The 20,771-nt window shown below is 40.6% G+C and overlaps 1 protein-coding gene across 3 annotated transcripts in view; it reads right to left on the bottom strand.

The window, feature by feature from the left end:
* Window positions 1-20,387, bottom strand: part of rbms3 (RNA binding motif, single stranded interacting protein) — a 217,419-nt gene extending 197,032 nt beyond the window's left edge. For 2 of the 3 annotated variants that reach the window (XM_028432383.1, XM_028432392.1), the window contains exons 1-2: window positions 20,191-20,386; window positions 18,309-18,497 (exon numbers count right to left, since the gene is read on the bottom strand). In XM_028432383.1, coding sequence (XP_028288184.1) covers window positions 18,309-18,482 — 174 coding nt within the window. In that variant the 5' untranslated portion in view covers window positions 18,483-18,497; window positions 20,191-20,386. Of the gene's footprint in view, window positions 1-18,308; window positions 18,498-20,190 lie in introns of all 3 variants that reach the window. The other variant, XM_028432420.1, reaches the window with a different exon arrangement.
* Window positions 20,388-20,771: the final 384 nt, after the last annotated feature.

Raw genomic sequence — 20,771 nt, 5'->3', positions numbered from 1 at the left:
AGCAAGAGGGAGATATTTGTTAAAGTAAAGTGGGTCAGTGCTTTTTGTAAGTATGCAAAACTTAAACTAAATGATGAAATGTTTTCAATTTGTAGGCTTAATGCAGCACAGAATACACAGGACAGTTGCAAAAGAATATTTATGAGATCAAACCAATGCTATACACAGAAAAGTATCTTATTGTTTTACCTTATTTCTTTTTATCTGTATGTACTGAGGCTACTTTTTCCCTCTAACTAATGCTCTTAAGTACTGAATTAGCATTCTTTTCACTGGTTGCTAATCTTTTACATTCCATTTTAAATGTCTACATATGACAGAAGGCTCAACAAAGTCAGATGCCAAAGTACATCAATAATAAGTTATCCTCTTAAACTCTTAGAACACATGCTTTTCCTTTCTGGTTAATATATATGTTTCCTATTTAAAAAAGCTGTAAGAAATGTATTTTCAGAGGGAGCTGTTACACCACCATGTTCCTGTGTATAACCAGGTAGTCACGCTGTGCTAACCACATTACACAATAGCACAACTGCTGGTGTGGATGCTTGAATAGAAGGTGAAAACCCTTTTTTGCTTTTAGAGCGCATGGATCGATATCTTCATATACAGGTTTCAGAGACATGTTAGTTTTATGAACTAAAAGCTCTGCTGTTGCTTCAGCCTCCACTTCGGTAACTTTGGACTGCAGACTTGACTGATTTAAGAAATAATAAAATCCTAACAGCTGGTCCACTGGACGGCTATTGATTTCCCTCAGCAGTGGCAGATCAAGAGGTACATTTATGATCAGACAGGGTGCAAGAAATTATACCATCGCACAAACCCACTATTGATTGGACAGCACAGTGTGAACCCTTAAAAAGTTAACCACTGTGTACACAGTTTTTGAAATGGTGGCAGACTGGTGGCAGGAGAGGAGAGGAGAGGTTAGTTGAGTTACATCAGAAAAGGAAAATTCTGCCTCAACTCAATCATTCCATTAATGCAAATGAGAACTAAATCTATTAGATTTATTGCACTTCCATCAAGTCAATAATTTAGCCTCATATTTTCTGCCACCAGTGATAATTATTTGCATTCAATTATGCTGGCATCAAGTGGGGGAAGTCCTTCTGAATAACTGCAGCACAGCATCTGCATGCAGTTGCAAACATGCTAAGTAGGACATCACAGAAAGACAGATTCACAAATGACCACAAAGGCTGACAAAAAACCTCATTATTACTTAAACATATTTAGTGTTGTGAATTAATACAAATGCCTGATTAAACTGCTGCTCTCTCCTCATACATTTTCAACCGGTTTGTCAGTCTCCTCTGGGCACAGGGTATGTGAAAACATGGATGCTCTCAAAAAGCCATTTGAATGTGACCTAATATTTGATTAAACAGAGGCTGCAGTAGACCCTTTGACATTTACCAATAATGATGATTCTTTCAATAAGCAACAGAAGCTCCAACATGATAAATACAAAAGGATATTTTTTAGAAAAAAGATTGACTTATTTGGTTTATTAACCAAGTGAACAGGTGAATAAGTGATTAATTGAATGAAAAAAAATGAAACCATGCCTGCCGCAGCAAGGTGTGTCACTGCCTCCCTCTGGTACTGCAAGGAAGCACACACACCTCACTAAGAAGCAATCTTGACTCTGTGAAGGACTATAGCTACAGCTCGTCACTCTTGTTGCACCATAAAAATGATCACTTTTTTCATATCCAGCTGTCATTCATTAATACAGTCCAAGCTGAACAGGAGCTCAGAACTGTGTTACCTTAATGACTGATGGCCTGTTGCAGGTTACCTGACAGTTTGTCTCGGCATCAATCTGCTTAAATTTTAAGCAGTGCTCATCTACAGCTGTAGCAGAACAATCCGATCAGGTAACTTGATTGAGCGGCTGCATGGTAATCTGAGTGGAGAAACAGGCTGTATTATCTATACTGCCTGGCTTCTCATGAGCCATCTAGTGCTAATGTGGTAAAAGGAGCCATTTATCCCAAACACATATTACATGACCAAGGCGTGATGACGTGAATTGGATATCAGATGCACAAGGGAGGTAAGTGGTTAGGTTAAAACTTGATACTTGAAAAAAAAGAGAGAAAAAAAACACTAATCACATTTGCTGCAGGGGTCATTGTGACACTGACGTCATCCTGGACGTCTGGTCATGATCCAATAGAAAAAAGAAAGCAACTGATTGAATAAAATCTGCAAACAACTGTATCTTCACTCCATTTGTGTCCTGAGCATCCCCTCTTTCTTTTCTTAATCCAGCCACTACTCTGTTCCCAAGTCTCTCCTTCAACCCCTGCCTGCTCCTGCTCTTTCCGTCTCCACAGACTCTATAATGACATTTGGTCACTGTAAAGAGCCATGATGGTGCTGTTAACTGTGAGGAGGGAGACGGTTGTCACGGATACCTGATGCAGCATGGTGCTGGACCATCTGCCATGCAAAAGACAGCTCCCTGCTCACTGCTGTAATTACAGAAAACCCCAAGCAGCCAGCGAGCCCTGGCACACATGAGGACAAGAAGAAGTGTGTGTGAGAGACAGGGAAAGAAGGAGAAGTGTGTGTGTGTGTGTGTGAGTGGCTGAAAAAAGTGCTGTTGCTTAATAAACAGAGCTATTATCCAGTTTAAACAAAATGGTGACATTTATGTTTCACAACAGGATGTCGTAAACCGATCAAGGCATTTTTAAATAGACCCATCCGCTCAGCATATAAAGCATGTTCCGATGCCATCCCTTTGTTTGTTGTTACCCATTGAGCACCACATAAACCAGCTGCCAAAAACTCCCCATTGAGCTCTATTAAAACACTGCAACTGTTTCCTAATACACAGCACACTGAGGAAGGCGACCGTGAAGGGCACAAACGTATAAACAGCAGCAACCAAGTTTCAATTGATGATATCCACCCTGACAGTGGGCATTAGCAAACAAAAGTGCCTAAATGGTCAATTTACACGACTTTGATTGGTGACATTTTGCAGGTGCCCCACATCTCTAAAGCACAACTGCTGAACTTATTGCTCGGCCAACAAACAGCATAGAATTAACTGTCAACAACATAAAGCAACCCTGGTGATATTGTTCCGTTTTAGTGGTTCCGTAATTCATCTGTTAGTCATCTAAAAGGCTTATCAGACTTAATTTTAACACCACACCCTTCCAGTAAAATAATCTATTCAATATTCTAAACTTGTAGCACAAAATACGATACAGTATTGATTTTCAAGCCTCTCCCCACATGCTATTGATTATTTTGTGGTCATTTTCAGAAGGATTTATAAGATTTAAAGTATTTAAAGTACTTACGTATTGTGTTACGTCTACAGTTTTGATGTAGGATAAAGGCTGAGAAAATGATTTTGGTTTGCTGTCAAGATGGCTGCTTTGAGTAATAATAGGATTTCTGCAGAGACGCAGTGGATGAAGGACAACAGAAACAATGCTCTAAGAATACTAACATTATATTTATCTATAGGTCTGGCCCATGACGGGGGTTGACTCATTGCTTATGTGCATGCAACCTTGGGCTACAGTATATACAGCTTTTTCCTCCCACAGAGCTCTGCAGAGATAAAGCATGTTTGTGCGTCACATCATCCCAGCATCACTCCAGTCAATGGCAAATGTTCTGTGACAAATAAAAGTTTATGATTCTCCCACATTTTGTTCAGCTCATCTTCTATAAGTTTTTGATGTTGTCCTTTCTTGACAGTCTCAATCAACAACTACTTGAGTGCCCAAAATTAATTGTAATCATTATTCCAAACACACACCTCACTGATGTTGGCAAATGCCCCACAGTGTTGACATTCCCGTGCAGCAGGAAAATGTGTCTCCTCGCCTTATCGTTTCTAATGCCCGGGCATCAGCACATAGTGAGGGTGAGTGGACTGGACATGTTGGAGCAAGGATCACAAACTGTCCCTGTGGGTACAGTTACCAAGGGCAACAGCATAGGTCAGACACTGGTATCACAATGCTGCATTGAACAGGCAAAGAATTTGGTGAACTGCTGCTGCTATATACTATTTATAATAAAGAGTTAAAAAAAAAGCAATCAAGAACCAAATGTGGTTTAAATTGCCTGGTGATCCAATTAAAATGGAAGCCCTGCAGATAGCACTGTGCTTCTAATGAGGTAAAATTAACAGCATTAGCACTGCCTCGTCCCAACTGTCTCCTATAGAAGAACTTCCTTCTTTTTGCCTTTTCATATTTTTCTTCCTGTAGGCATGTCCTATTCAGAATGTCTGTAGAAAATAAATATGTGTATTTGGAGTTATTATCGCTCTCTAATTTACCGTAATGAAAGTGCTAGCCGGCGCTGGTGGATGAGCCATTTTAATTTAAGCATCGAATGCAGGCCTGCATATTAATGACCTTATTTGCATAAATCATGTCACTCCACTCGGGATTCCAATTAAACCCTTGATTAATTGCTCGGCTGACCCGTTAAATAGAATCCTTTAAGTGGTTCAACAGGCCACCAAAGCCTGTTGACATGCGCACGTCCACACACATCCACGCACAAACACATGCCTGTAAACTCACACATGATTTACTCTGAATAAAATTAATCAGAAGAAAGGGATCTAGTCATTTTGAAATGTGACCATGCTCTGAGAAGTGTGAAACCTGCAGAGTAAAATGCAGAGTGAACAACTTGACTCACAAAGTGAAAATTCAGTTTATGAGAGGCGCTTTGCTTGTCCAACAAGATAATGACATCAATGTCATCGGTAAAAAATCTAAACCACATCAGACGAAGGTCTTTGTGGGTGATTTTGAAGTTTCCTCTTTTACTGGTCAGCTTTTGGCATGCAGTGCATAGTAAAAAAATATATTTTATGCGAGAATGAGCTTAGAAAGCTGTTTTTTCACCTACTCCTTTCAGAACATTAAATATAATGTGACTAAAACATATTTTATGCTTTCAAACTCAAAACTACTATTTCTCTCTGGCCTTGTTGTGGTCTCAGTGTTTTTCATTGTGGTTTGTACACTCTAGACGCATGTGCTCCCTTTTTCCTACATATGTGCTGCTCAACTACAGCTGCAAACGGGTCTGACACACTAACGTGCTAATGTACAGAAACCAGTGAAATTACCAACATGTCTCACATCTGTCTCATTTTACACAATTCCATTAGTCTGAACTCAGTCTGAACTCATCAAGTTGTGTAGTCACAGAAAAAGCCAACTGGAAAATGTAACTATAGCTAATGCTAGCTGGAACACAGACAGATTCGGATTGCAGTAGTGTGATAAATAACAACATAATATCTTGTTGGTCTGGTGTTTACTATACAGCTGCAGATTCCTCTGTAACAAAGCCAAAATGGTGCCCATTGAGGATGAAAAGTGTCCATCCTCCTTGTACTTACATTGCACTGCATGTTGCTGCTTTCATCAGTCTGCACACTCAAAGCAGCAAGTGTAAAGAAGTTATTAATATACAAGAGACAGGGCAGTTAATCAGCTTATGCTGGGAGAGTGTGAAACATTATGATTGTGGCACAGACTGGCCAATCAAACACACAAGCTGTGCAACAACAAACAACAGCTTCCAAATCAAATAACAGCAATTTAATGACAACATATTCTCAGATGGTCCTATGAGCTTCCTGCTGGGTACATAAACTGTTTACAGTTGTTACCACAGCAACGGACAAGCGCATGGGAGCATTGTGAACCAGCCTTTTGTTGGATGATGTCATCTATCTGTGAAAGTGTCTTGTAAAATACATGCGGTACAGTTCAGCAGTGTCTCCTAATGTGGAATGTAATTGTTTAAGCAGTTTATTAAAGTGGAATCAGGGGGCTAGGTAGTGAGTGTCAAACAACTTGTGGCAGCAGAGCGTCACATCAGCTCTGTTCCTGCTGTCTGTCACTGACTCTCAGGTCAAAAAGCTGGCCTCTAATACCTACCTTCTGACAGGTAAGGCAATGCATATCTCAGTTTGTGTGTGACTTATATTGTTTTAAAATAATTTAATCACTCCCCTCTCGTCCGTAGCCTTTAAAGCTTTTTTTTAATTTTGGTTTCATTCACTTAAGCAAAACAAGGAACATTTCATAGACATTTTATTCCAGATGTGTTAAAGTTCCTGTCAATTTAAACTAAATTTCAAAATCACATGGGTGCAATTTAGCAATAGGGCCTGCATTTTTTTTTTGATGTATTGAATGTCCTTTGTGAGGAACAAAGACAGACAGATGTGTAAGGTGCCCAGTATGTGCTGCAGGATTTGGCAGGAACACACACTGTCATCTGACCCTCTTCTACCATTCCGTGGCTCCAGGCCAACCTGCCCAGGCAAATCCAGGCACATCGGCTTAATATCTGTCAGCCTGTTACGTGGCTCTGTCCTTACATCACAGTCCTCTGCTGCTGACCGCACGCTGATACTCTGGTGTTCACGCCGAGGCAGCAGGTGGCTGCCAGGGGTGCCATGCTGGATTTCATCACTTTTGAACGGAGAACGTTTCTGTGCACTTTTCCTGCAATTACAGTCATTAACTCAGTACATGAGTCTGATATGGGACCTTCATCATTGCATAAATTCTCCATGATTGGGACCATTTTAAAATAGCTGAGCTCCTTTTCCAAAACACCTGCATAAAAACTGTACATGTGCAAGTTTTCATTTGAAAAATGCAAGCCATAAGCCCACAAATGAGAACCATCGAAGGCCTTAAATATAGACATTACTTGTGAAGGGTGATGGGAAGGAAGGATAAAGTCAAATATATTATCTGAGCAACTGTGTTATTTTTATTTTTAATGAATTTTGTCAAAATAAGGTTTATATTTCCTGTTGCATCAGGTTTGGAAGATAACATCCACATAATCTGAGGACGGATCCTGATTAAAATTTGTTACATGCGGCATTCTAAATGGAATCAATATTTTCTGAATAGCTAAAGCTTTGCCACAGAAGATTTTAGAACTCTCTCTGAATTAACTTGGTTTGACGTTGATGCATCTTAAGCGGTAAAATACAAAACACTATGCATCTAACAGGAGGCTATAGCTTACAGTCTTTTGCTCCAGAATTTTTTATCATGACAATGGAGAAGCAGCCTCGGGGCCCTTTTAAGCTCCCCTCATTTCATTTCCATCTCTATTGCTCTCCGAGTTCAGTTACATTTGGCTGTGCATCACCATGGCAGCGGACACTGGCCCTTATGTCTGACTCTGATATCATCCAGAGCATTTCAGCTCTGAGTGAGTCATAATGAGTCCCATTCACCACTGCTAGAGCGCTGAAAATAGGTTCATTTTCCTCCTTAAGATTTCTCCCAGGAGAACGTCTGTGATCATCTCTCAAAACATTCCTTTCATTCTGTAACAAACATGTGCCAAAATAAGAAAGAGTTTGGAATGGTGGGATCCAGCCAAAGCAGTTTAGTGAGCAGGACATTGTGGATAAAGTCTCTCTCTCACACAGACACACACGCTACACTTTTTATGTGGACATAGTCAAGTTGAAAATATATGATGATGATTTTGCAGTTGCATTTTCCTTCTGTAGATGCATTCTTTAAATCATCCACCTATTTAAATCTGTACAAATAACATCAAAGCTGATACAAGTGAAAAAGCTGCATAATGGAATGGAATGGAATAAAAGATTGTATTTACTATTACTACTATTTACTTGCAAAGCAGGTTCACGGAGAAGGACAACCGACACATGGTTAATATCAAATAATTATAATAAACCTTCAACAGGACCGAGGTTTTTCGGGTTTATACAGTATGTAGTGTGTCTCACCAGGGTTTCTATGACACCGCCTCCGGGCCCACAGTTTCACTAAATAGGAGGCATCCCTTTTTTATTGCGATGGGAGGGAAAGACAGGAGGGACACACAAGGAGGGAGGGATATTTCACTGCGTGAAATCTGTAAATGAGATTTGCTAACCCTGGGCATGACATTCATTCTGGGTCCCACGTCTTGGGAAAACAGACTCGTCTGCCTCCTCTTCCTCCATCTCTGAAATCTACACACTTTAAATAGAATAATGTGATGCAATCTCCGCTGGCCTGTCACTCAAATACATCTACTCTATAGGTGCATTGGCGAGGTTCTGTCGTTCTGTCGTTAAGATAGTTCCTGATTAGTGTGTTGTGCATATTTTCCAGTGGCACAGCTGCAGGTATTCAACCCACCCAATTAAAAACAGAGAAATAAGAATCTTTCTCTTTTTTTAATTTGTTAAAGCTAAAAGACTCAAGTGACTTTTTTTAGCTTAAAGTTAAAACAGAGAGAGTTTTGTGATTAATCATGGACGCTATTAAACAGACATTTTTGTTTTTCATTTCCCTGCTAGTACACAATGTAGGCTGAAAGTTTGAGTTGTATTCTAATTAGGCAGACCTGCAACCTGTATACGGGGCATTTTGTAATGTTAATCAGGATGGGAATTTACGCTGAGTGGTGCATGTGAATTTTTTTTATTTAATTTATGGCTTAAGCAAGAACAGCATTAATGTTTTTACATATATTGGATGAAACGTGTGCTTTGTGTTTGAGCTTGTTTTTCCATTGATCATGTTAATGAAAAATAAGTACATTAATTAATAAAATGCTACAAAGAGTTCAGACCAAACCAGAGGTTCTCTATAAAATGATCAGTATAGAGAGCACAAGTGTGCAGAGAGGAGTGATCCATCCTATATGCTAAAAATAGGTCCATTCAGAACAGTGTAGAAACAGGATCTGCTACAGATCTCTTGGCAAAAGAATCCGTGCTCTCAATCCACCACATCAACCTTATAGGATTTGCCAACCTTGTGCAAATGTGCCAGTGACCTGGTCTCCTAGGTTTCTCCTTCAAGACCTCTTACAATCTCCTAAGACAGTGATTAACATAATTACATGTGTTAGTTAAATCTGCTGTAGAGAAAAAAAAGGAGAGACGAGGAGAGATGTAGAGATAAATATACAAAAGGACCATTTTTTTAATCAGTCAAAGGATAACACCTGGGTCCACCGTGATGGATGTGCAAGGTCTTTAAAACATTTTTTAACTTGATGGGAAATTACAGACAGGCTGCATAAACTGCAGAGGAATAATGGAGTCAATGGCTGGAAGAGGAGAGTGTGATCAGGATTAGAAGGCAATCTGGATTAGTCAGGGGATCTGGGGCTCATGCTGCTGCTACTGCAGGCATCGGATGACACATGCACAAAAATGCCAAGTCAAGCTGAGAGTCCGAGACAAGAAATGTGAGAGCATACCCATTTGCGTTTATGTTGTCATTTTCTTTTTGCTCCCACAAGCCTCTTTACAATTCTACAAGCTGAATTTGTCCATTGTGATATTTTAATTTATTTTATCAGACAGAAATCCCTTAAGGATGAGATATATATTGCATACACTCAAATTATGCACCGTGTAATAACTCTTTGCTTTAATATCTGTAAAGTTAATAAAGCACTGGCACAAAGTCAAATATGTATTCTATCCTTTTCAATACAATTGGCTCATATAACAAGCAAACTAATACTTGAGAAATAACTTAATTACCGCTCACTCTCCACAGCACTCTAATTATAGCCCTTACAAAAGAGCAGCAGTAATGCACTTTTAAGTGTAATGGGAGTTTACCTAATTAGGCCCATCGCACACAGGCATGCACACACACACACTTACACACACTGGTGAGAAAACTGTCATTCAGTAATTAGCAGTGGTGATGAAACCCTCTATTACTGTTTCATTTACACGCCATCACAGGACAGAGTCTGCTGACCTGAGTGCCTGCACACAGCCAAGCTTTGGCTAACAGCTCTTAAAACAGTCATATCTTCATGACACAATTGTGGCACAGCACAGTGTGATACATTAGCTGGTCTGCCTTTTTATTTTAACAATCAGTTAAGAGGCAGTACAGTATTTTACCATTATCTACTCAAGTAATGACTGTCTTATATCGCCATCGGAAGTGTTAATGAGTGGGCAGGCGCAGTCTAACTGCTCCCACTAATAGGGCTGGTCACACAGTCTAACAAGGTGCGAATACATATATATTTCAGGCCACAGGGAATATAATAGAGGTGTTTGCTCTTGTTATCACAGAGCCGGTGGGGTGCCCGAATGAAGCCCCTTTATTCTAAGCAGTCAGCCAACCAATCAGCCACCGATCCAGCCTTCACGGCGTTCCTCACAGTCGGGGCTTTGTTTTAAACCTCAGAAGACGCACAGATGTACCTAACTTGGCCTGTACTCCCTGCTGTGACAGTAAGGTTATAATGCAGTATATGGAAACCATTTACTTCACATTAAAACAAATTTAACATATGGTGTGTAAGGAAAGCAGAGGCCTGAGGTTAAATTAGGTAATTTGAATTTATGCTTAGGTTTTGCCAAAGTATGCGCTATTTGCTTTCTAATTTTCGCCCAGATGAATGGTACATGCTGCCAAGTCTCCAAAGTGGATACACGAATTACCTCATGAAATAATTTTCATATGTGACCAAAATTATGATGGGGCACCTACCGTCATGGATATGGCATGCTAAAAAGTTAAAAAGCAGTTGCCCGCTGTTGTAGAGATGTAAATCTTTATCACTACTTCCAGCTTGGCTGAAGCAACCCTAACGTTTAGGATTATGTCCTTTTCTTTCTACTTGGATCTAGAAAAAACAAATTCTTGCACATTAATCATATTTAAAAAGCAGAAGAAGAAGACTGACCTCATGTGACAGCTGTTTTTACTGATATCTTTCAGGTTTTGTTTTCTATTCTTCTTCTTCTTCTGTTACTTTACTTTAGCTTTGTAGCCACCTTTGTGACAAAACTAGCATCATTTATCCACACTAACCACTTGATGTAAATACACTTAATTCATAGCTATTTTTGCCAACCACATTTAATTTCTCAACACATGCCGAATTGCCAAACAGTACCGCTTAAAGCCTCTGAGATCTCTGGGCTTCTTCTGACTTTAGAGATATTATAGGGCAGACATTTTAAATTATATATTTATACCTTGTGGCTTATATTTGAGTTTTTTTTTATTTGTTTGGGATTTAATAAAGGCAGTGTTAACTTTTTAATAAAACATTAAAACAGAAACAAATGAAAGTTTTGTTTTTTTCCCTTCCTCGAGATGTTATGAGGACTGTAATCCAAGTCTCATCTAAACAATGGAAAATATTGATGCTAAGAGCTTGATTATAATTAATCAAATGACATTTTTAGTGGAAGCAGATTGTCCAAATAGAAACAGTTGAGCGCAAGTGTCACAACTAAACAGTGAAGCATCTGTCAGAGTGGACAGAACCAAGATGAGGTTATTTGCTCTCATCTTTCAAAATGGTCTGATTACATAATTTAACCACATTGTCTGAGGGTGGATTGTGAATGATTATTAATACGAAATATCATAAGAATGCAGGTTGCTTTTTGTGCACTCACTACTCACTGAGGTCCCTGTTGTGATGCAAACCAGCAACAAAACAGGCCAAATCCTAATCCCCTAACATTCCCTTTGAGGCAGCGACTGTTTAGTGTATCATGTTTCTGTAATTCCGCCACGAACAAACATTTATTGAACACATTGCACATAACAATTTTATGACTTTGACAGCCACATGATTATCTGGCTTGTGTCCAGAAATGACAACATTAAACACATTTTCCAGCCTCATATAAAACCAAGAAAACCAGGACTGACTACTGCACATTTGGCAATGTTTTCACAAGTCTTCTTTGACCTTCTTTTCATGCCAAATCATCACAAACAGAGAGTGAACCGTTTCCAGCCTTGACAGTCAAGACACAAACCGCACAACAACGCACATGCCTTTACACAGCGACAGAGTGGCAGACACACAGCAAGCATCCATGGGGGTGTACCATTCATTAAAAAAATGCAAGAGGATGGTTTTTTTTTAATCACAGCAAAGGATTTTCCAGATGGCCTTCTAAATGGGGTATTCTCATGCTTATGTTACCATGCCAAATTGCTGGCCTACAAATCAAGCTGCACATCCAACAAATATTTCATTATGAACCAACTGAATTCATAACAGCAGCAGGGATTGTTTTATTATCCATGCAGTTTATAGCTCTGTAAATTCTCAGGGAAAAAAAACAGTTTGATTTCAGTCACTACAGAAAAGCACATGGAAAACAACCTCCAGCTCAGATCTCAAAGGTGACTTCTTTTGAGACTGTAAAGGCTGAAGGTCGACTGGACAGGATGTTGAAGACAGGCAATACTGGAGTCATGACTGGTGACTCTTAGGTCATTTGTGTCGAGGGGGGATTAGGAGCGGCTGGTGATCCCATCAAAGCAATGTGTCACCAGCACAGTGTCTTACCACTGAGCCACACACTCCAGCGAGCACTGATCCCCTTAACTGACTCTCTCAGCGGCCCTGGCAGCTAAGGCGAGCTGACAGTGGGGCTATTTTCAGGCAGAAATCACCCTGGTTTGGACAGGGCCACAGCTAGAGATGGCCGAGACCCACGCCATCGCTCTCCATTAGAGAGGACGAAAAACACAGTGAGGAGCCCACTTTGCCACTTTGCAGCAGAGAGCAACCTTTTGCTCACGACAGCTTCAACAAACAGATGAGGGATAAATGTGTTGTGACAGCAGCTAATAAGGTCCCTGTGATCTGCTGGTAGTGTGTCACTGTGCGTGTGTCTGTGTGCACACGTGAGTGTCCATGTGTCGTCTGTGTTTATACAAAAAGAATATGCTTTGAACAGAGGAGTAAAATTTGCTGATAAGAGATAAATAGGGCTGCTAAAAGAGGTTGTGTCTTGATACATGGCTACACAATACACATTTGACATGCTTGATCATCTTCACTGCTTTTGTATGACAGATGAAAAAGGAAATGGACTAAAATAGCATGCAGGAACACAAATAATACCTCTACAAATAGCCAGAAGCACTCATGAAACACATTATACCAGTCAAACTGATTAGCATTCGGTACTGAAAGGAGTGATCTCAAAAAGTTTCTATTGTAGTGCTTCTAGTGCAGAGGTGTCTTTTGCATTTTAATGTGTATGACTACTTTTTCAGATGGACAGCAGCTAAACTTTACAGTAAGCAGTTTTCGCAAATAGAGCAAAGGATATAAAAATCGATTTGTAATGCTCTTTCACCTCCTCACTAATGACCATCCGTTCCTAATACATGAGGTCATGGACTAAGGCTTGACCCTGGTCACCAAACCAAGAGCTAACCCTATTAGCTCATGCTCTGTGCACTCCACGGACAATATATTTACTTCAACTCACCTGAGTAGAGTACAGGTCCTTCATGAAAACCAGTACTAAAAATCATATCAAGACTCAACCTGGAAATGGTCAAACTGCAATATTCCACAAATCATCTCTGACCATATTTAGTAGTTTCAACAAAAAAAATTAGCTTCCCATAATGCTTAGGATAGCATTACAGTAATGAGATTATCACATGATCTACACGCATGCAGTGGTCCCGCTTCTTTCTCCTGTGCTCTGTCCTCACATTCAAGTTGCCATTCTGAAAAGCACACGTCTCTGCACACAGTTTCTCTGAAATGGTCTGGTGCACGGCTGTGAATATTTGTGCTGTCAAAAGATTAAGACATCACACCATATCTAAAACTATTAACAACTACAATTGTCCCAATTTATTTCACTTTCCTGACACAGCTCAGCAGAGACGCCAGTAATTTTCTCAACAAAACTGAGTGGTAAGGACTTTTTAAAAGGTCCCTGTTATTAGGGAGGCTTTGAACTGCCACGCTGGACTCTCCACACACACACACATAAAGAAAATCATTTGGTTTAGCAGGTTCAATTTGGTGCAGCAGCCATCTGTATGAGTAATCATGCAGCATTTGACAAGGTGCCAGTTCTCTATTTGTCCACTTGCAAAGAGCATGTTGTAATTTGCAGTTTAATGTGCATATTAAAGCCATTTGAACATTGCTGTTTCAGGCATACTAGAATATTGATTAACCCTGTGCTTTAAACCTGAAGAAGCTTGGGGCGGACTCCTGGGCTGCTCCCTCCACAGCCATCAGCCCACCTCCAATACCCGTTCATATCCGGAGGAGGGGTGTGGGATCGATGGCATGCCGGGATGCTATTAGAGCTGAGGCAGCTCGGCAGCCACAACTTCAAAAGCAAAGTGTGGGAGGAGAAATAACACAAGGTAATTATCTGGGCCCCGCTAGCTACCACCGAGGTAATCTGTAGAGTGGAGGACGAAGGGGGCTGTGGAGGTGGTGTTCAGGATGTCTATCCACATTTGCTTCAACTCACTGCACTTCAGCAAATACCACTGGAGAAGCAAAAAACTTTTCCCTTTCCTTTCATTTTTGTTCACCTTGTCCTCCCTTCCTATTATTTTCACCTGACATCTTAATTCAGATCTAATAGGACATAAATCAAAGAAATACTTTTACATATCTAAAAAAATTTTCTTCAGTCTAATCACATTCCAACCTGTCACACTGCAGCTGAAGCCAAATTGCCAAACAAGGTGAGAAGCCATCTGCTTTCCAAGTAATCTTAAAAATGATGATGAGCAAGAAGCAATTAGGCAAATGCTTCAACAGCATCTGGACAACAAGTCATCACAAAGTCAAGAAGTTCCACTTATCTGACGTGAGCTGACACGAGTTGATTTTTATTGTTAAATAAACATGAAAACCATTTAAATCCGGACCAAGTATAATCTGCATAGATTTTAATTTTCTGATCGCTCATTTGGAAGTGCACACAGATTCAGTCAGAGCAATTTAATATAATTTGCTTCCTCTGTTCCTGAATGTTTTGTGTAATTTGTGTAATCAAATATAACAGCAATAATCACTGGCATGACTATTCCACTCCACGCCTAAAAGCTCCAATGACTCATTTCTAATGGAAAGAAAACACAAATTACCACAGCGAGGAATAGAGCGGCCTGTTTTTCATACATACAAGATAAAATAAACTGTCTGTGGAAACAGAGTGCACACAAGCACAGGCATTAACACACTCACACAGACACTCAGTGGTGGACAATTATAAAAACTGCTGGATCAGCAACCTAACTCCTACGTGCGGCCATAGGCTTTGTGCTTGCTGACTTATTTCTGCTTCCAGTGCAGTTAATGAGTTAAAGGTCAGTAGGCTCTTATGACACCAATTAGTGCAATATTTCAGATCAGCACTGCAGCTCATCAGCTGGCTGATGCTTTGAGATTCCAGCAAAGCTAATTGCAGAATAATACTCACAAACCAACGCCATCAATGTGAGGGCACAATAGAAATAATCCCTGAGGGTGGCTTACAGGTCATGTACTTCGCTTCAGCTCGTGTCAAGGATCAACACCGGAGGTTAGGGTACAGCTGAAATGGCATGGTTCATGTTAGGGTTAAGTGCAGGGTCAGTTTGAACACTTCATGTTCAACCTTTTAATGGAAAACTTTACCTGATACTTTGTAAGGACTCTTTCATAACACAAGACTGCTGAGCATACTGAGAGTCATTCTTCTAATTCTCATCTTTTTCTCACTTCTTTGAGACTGCCTAACAAATTAGAATGCAGACCAATGCCATAATGCGTTCATGTAACATATTTTTCTGTCATTTACTTTCTCTGTATATGCAGTATTGCAGAGGTGAAGGTGTTTCCTTGCCCAGCTTGAAGTAGTAGTACCGTAATAAAGAAGAACACTGTCAAATGTCTTTCACACCTAACAATCACTCAGGCTGTGTGAAGAGAGCTAAGGCTTGCAGTAGGCTAACTAGGTTACACTCAGACACACTCACACTGTTTAGTAGTCAAGCCACGATAAAACTAGCATGTTCCAAATCTTGCAGCTACATACTTTTCCCAAAAATATTAATATAAAAACCAGTTCAGTTGTGTTCGATGTTGATAACTTTGATTGGTCAATTGACACAAAAGTGTTGACTAGAATCAACCAAGCTGTGTGAACGCTGATACTGGAAATAGAAAGAACTCAAAATCATACCAACAATACAGTGATCAATCTTACACACTCTTTTTGAACACAAACTGGCTTTATGAGATATAAAAAAACATTCCCGCGAGCACAGCCAAAGACTTCTACAGTTAGCAGATAACATCACACCAGAAGCATCTGAGGATTAAGTGCTTACTGAAGGGCACTTCATCAGTATATTTCTGAGCAAAGTGAATTTTAAACTATGACTTTTTTATCCTCCGGATATACAGCAACAGCCTGGGGACTCAGACTGGCAAATTTACTTCCACCAGCTGACTTCCTTAACCTTTACGCAACAGTTGACTGAACTCATAACAACCTTATATACCACAGCAGCTGAGCCTGAGCCCACAGGTCAAACGATGTCACTTCATTCTCTATGATGTATCACTAATAAACAACAGGGCAGGCAAGAGGCAAGCACCCTTTTAACAACAGAAAGGAGCAGTGGTCCACTTCCACTGATGACACCTTGATGAATTAACACAAGAGAGGAATCAATGACTCCATGGCTGCAGTGGCCAGCTTGCCAACTAGTTGGTCAGGAGGAGTCAATGGGACCTGCACTCCCCCCGCAACCTTGGGTGAAAATGCAGAATGTGTTACTGATGACTGCTCTGTCAATTAACAAGAAAAGACAAAGAAAAAATACCCTCTCCTTCCTTCCATATTGATAGAAAAATACAAAAAAATGACCAATCAGGCTATGTTTTGAGTGTTTGGCTGCTCTGATCACACAATGAACATGTTGTATTTGGCCAGCTACCTTACACTGGGAGTCAAAAAAAGGCAAAACAGAGTTTAAAATGGCTGGGAGACCCAAAAGAAAGCAGATATGAGTACTGAATTAAAATCCCTAATGTTCTAGCATGCCAGCATCAGCAAAACATTGCACATATAACGGCCTCTGACCTACAGGGAAAAAATACTTATGCCAATCTGTGTGTTTATTTTAAGGTTTGGCTGCATCAGTACTTCAGGCAGTACAATCAGACATGTGCAAAATATGCTTGCTGGAAGCAGTTCCACCAGGATGTCCAATGTATGTGTGGAAGCTCTGCTTCTCTCATTGAGCCAAATACTTTAAAGAGAGGGGGCGATCTTTTATCCAGCCTTGTGGACAGTGTGCATTGAATTTTCCAACAAAATGTCTGTGATAAGAGATTTGAGTGCTGAACTGAGAAAGATCAGAAAGTGAAAAAATCGAATCATTGCTATATTTTGTATGGTTACAGAGGTCACAATGCACTGTATTACAACTATTATTATCTGTTTGTATGAGCAAAGTAATTTTTTTTAAATTTCATAATTATACAGGGGGAACATGGCATTATTTTTTTTTTTTGATGCGCACACAAAATACCAAAGGCATGTTTTGGGTTAAAATAAACGTTATCTAGGAATGACACAAGCCAACCCCACACCTAAAACAATTATTTTATATTCTTGCGTGTCTTTTTAATGTAGTGCTTCATTCACCAAGATCCTACAGGGTCACATCGATTACTGTTCACTCAAAGTCAGCTCAAAGGACTCAAAATTGATACAGCAAGCCATGACAAGCATCCCATTCAGAGCTGCCAGTCGCAGTCAGTCCAGTCACCTCGTGAATGTTTTGCTATATCTCTTGTGTTTATTCTTCCTCTATCTCTTCTCTGCTCTGAGACATACAGAGCCTCACAGGCTGATTGACGGAAAGAGGTTCTGGCTCCTGCCAGAGACGCATGATTGACGTTCTCCAGATGGAGCACAGCCAGTGAGGATTTTACTGTCACTCTTGGACGTGCAGAGGACTCCAAGATGGCAGTAAGGTCGATATATCTGAGAATAGGCACTCACATGTGGAGACTGCACAAACCACTTAGGCCCATACCATAGCTGTTTAATGTTTGCACTGATAGGTTCCCATAGAAACATAATAACACGTTACCTACTTCCTTTGAGGCAAAAGTACCTAAAGTTTCACTTTTTCTTTTTACAGTATCAGTGTGCAAACAGGTCCTTAAGGCACAGACAACCCACATACACCACTGCAATTATCAACGCTCTATAGCTATATGAACAAAAAGCTTGACATCACTTGACACCAAAAAAACATGCACACTGCAATTTCAACTTGACTTTTCAACACTTTAAGAGAGTGCCTCAGTCTCACTCTGTGAAGGTACAGAACATGTCTCCCAGAATAGCTCTGACAGGATCTCATCACTTATCACACACATGTACAGTAGAGACATACCCAGACAAAACCACACGTAGCACGGCGCCTGCAGATGTGCAGCAATGGGAGTCTGGAACTTACCTTTCTGTCATCTTTCTGGGCTGCTGGCTGTGCATCTTTACTGTGGCTGTCAGTGGAGGGCCTGCCGCTGGCATTTGTCTGTCTGTCATCCACTTCGTCCTGCTGATTGGCCCCTGACCGAGGTGAGCCCATAGGGCAGGGATCCGGCTGCTGAACGCTACTTTGGACCTCCATCTTCCTCTGCAATGCCTAAAATGAAAGACAGCAGGACCAGATACAGGAAAAAGGGGGTTGAATTAGACAGATGGGCTGCACACCAGGATTGCTCTGACAATATGAAAAACGATCTGTGTGTACCATCAGCTGGGTGCAGAGGGCTCCTTGATAAAATGAAGCAGTGACAGTTTCGATATGACTGAAACTTAAAAACATAAGTACTGCAAAAACATTTTTTTTTACCAAGAACTAGCGTGCAAAGAAGTCGTACTTTGCACTACACGTAAGCAGTCAAGTATGAAAATAAAGACTCACTATTTGTTTTTGATTTTTGAGGCTGTGCATAGAATTGCAGGTCCAGGACGCCAAATATTACAGAGGGGGGGTGCTGAGCCATGCAGTTTGTTTACATGTACACTAACGACAAAATTCAGGGTATGATCAGCTCATATAAACAGACGTTTCAGTTTAAACATGTTGAATCATATCTTAAGTTTTGTGCAGCACATTCAGGAGGGTTATACTGAAGGAAGAGACACTCAGATCTGTACACAAACCAACTAGTCTGCAAGGTTTGGGTGAAGATGCACACAAAACAGAACATGATCAGGTCTAAACCCTGTGAAAGACTTGACTATAATTTCTGGATATGCACAAATTTGACATCAGAAGAATACAGCTGCATGCAAATTAGCCATATTAGTTAGTTGGAGCATTCTCCTTTTTGGAATAACTCAAAAAAATGAGTGTTCTGTAAACATAGTGACTTAATAGCTTGTGGGGATCTCAGCCTGCTGATATTCTGTCAGCTGCCACATCAAAAATACAATTTGAGTACACAAAATCACTACCAGCTCCAAGACTCTTGAACTGTCTGCAGCTGATCCTGACACCATGATCTCAAATCTGCCTGTGAGAGTGAAACCAGATCCTTTTTTTTCCTGCAGAATCCACTGACTTTACTCCGATCTGTACCACTAGGCTGAAAGGATGGAACTCTACATCAAACATGCCTACAGCCCAGTTTTTGTAGCCTCACAGCTGAAGACTATTCATAAGTGTCTACAAATGCTATAAATATGTCATTTAACACAGGTAATAAAGTTTCATTTCATCATATCAGTAGCAGGTGCATCGCGCTTCCAAGTCCCAAAACAATAAAGCAGACACAAAGTAAAGAGAAGTGACCTCGTCTGAAGGACAAATGAAATCAGCATCAGTGTGATGTTTCACACTGAGTCGCTTCATCCTGCATTCTGAGGCCATTAATAAGTTATGAGGTCAGCCTCATAAATACATGTCCTGAAGGACCTTTTGCTGACACTTTTAACACATGCACAACCTTTGACGTGACACGTGAACGCACCTGTAGGCCCCTAACCCTGGTGACGTAAGGACTGACGTGCTTCCCCCAAGCCGCATCTCCTTAATAAAACACTGATTAAAAAAGCGGCCAACTTTTACCTTATTATGTATTGTCTCTTTATGTGCACTTTTAGGGTTACATGTGAGAGGGGGCTGCTGAAAGTTACCTACTTCTCAAAGTGCACATGCATCAGCCTTCCTTGTGAGTAAAAAAAATGGAGCCGCAGGTGCGTTCACTTGCTACACAGTAGAATAACTTCAAGCGGCCTAAAACTAAAGTCTGCCGCCGCTGACAGGTATTCTAGCGTTTATGGCTGAGACACACCAACATAAACAAGTCGCAAAAAAATGGCCGAAATACCTCTGTCACTTCTTGGCTCCTCGTTTGCTATGTCAGAAGCATATCAAGAGGAAGATGCGGTAGTGTAAGTTGCATTACATCTCTGTTGCTGTTGGTCTGACGCGGGAAGCCACGGCGGCAGCAGGCTGGGGCACAACAACAGGCAGCCGCTTCATTTAGTTGTACGAGAAGTTGTTCCGAAAGAGAGACACCGGTAAGAAAGAGGCAGCGCCCGGTGTTAAAGCCACACAAACCACCGCTGCTGCTGCCGCCGCCGCTGCTGTTGCTGCTGCTGCTGTCACACGGCGGGCGTGTCCCCGCGAGCTGTCACCAAACAAACACGCCTCTCGGCTACACAGACTGAGCCCGTGCTAAAAAGTGATGCCTTCAGGTGCACCTCGGAACATCCATCAACCTTAGAGAAAAGAAGTTTGGAAAGCCTGTCACAGAGCTCATCACTTTGCAAAGTATATGAAATATCATTCGATTTGTATGTATAAGAAATCATATGTTTTTTTTAAATTGAACTTTTTTTCCCACATTTATTAAACAAATAATGAACACAAAATGGAAATAGTGTAACAGGCTTAGCAAAAATATAC

This window comes from Parambassis ranga, chromosome 2, assembly GCF_900634625.1.
Source record: "Parambassis ranga chromosome 2, fParRan2.1, whole genome shotgun sequence".
NCBI lineage: Eukaryota > Metazoa > Chordata > Actinopteri > Ambassidae > Parambassis > Parambassis ranga.
Note: the sequence above shows the minus strand (reverse complement) of the source record. Positions and strands in the feature narration are given on the sequence as shown.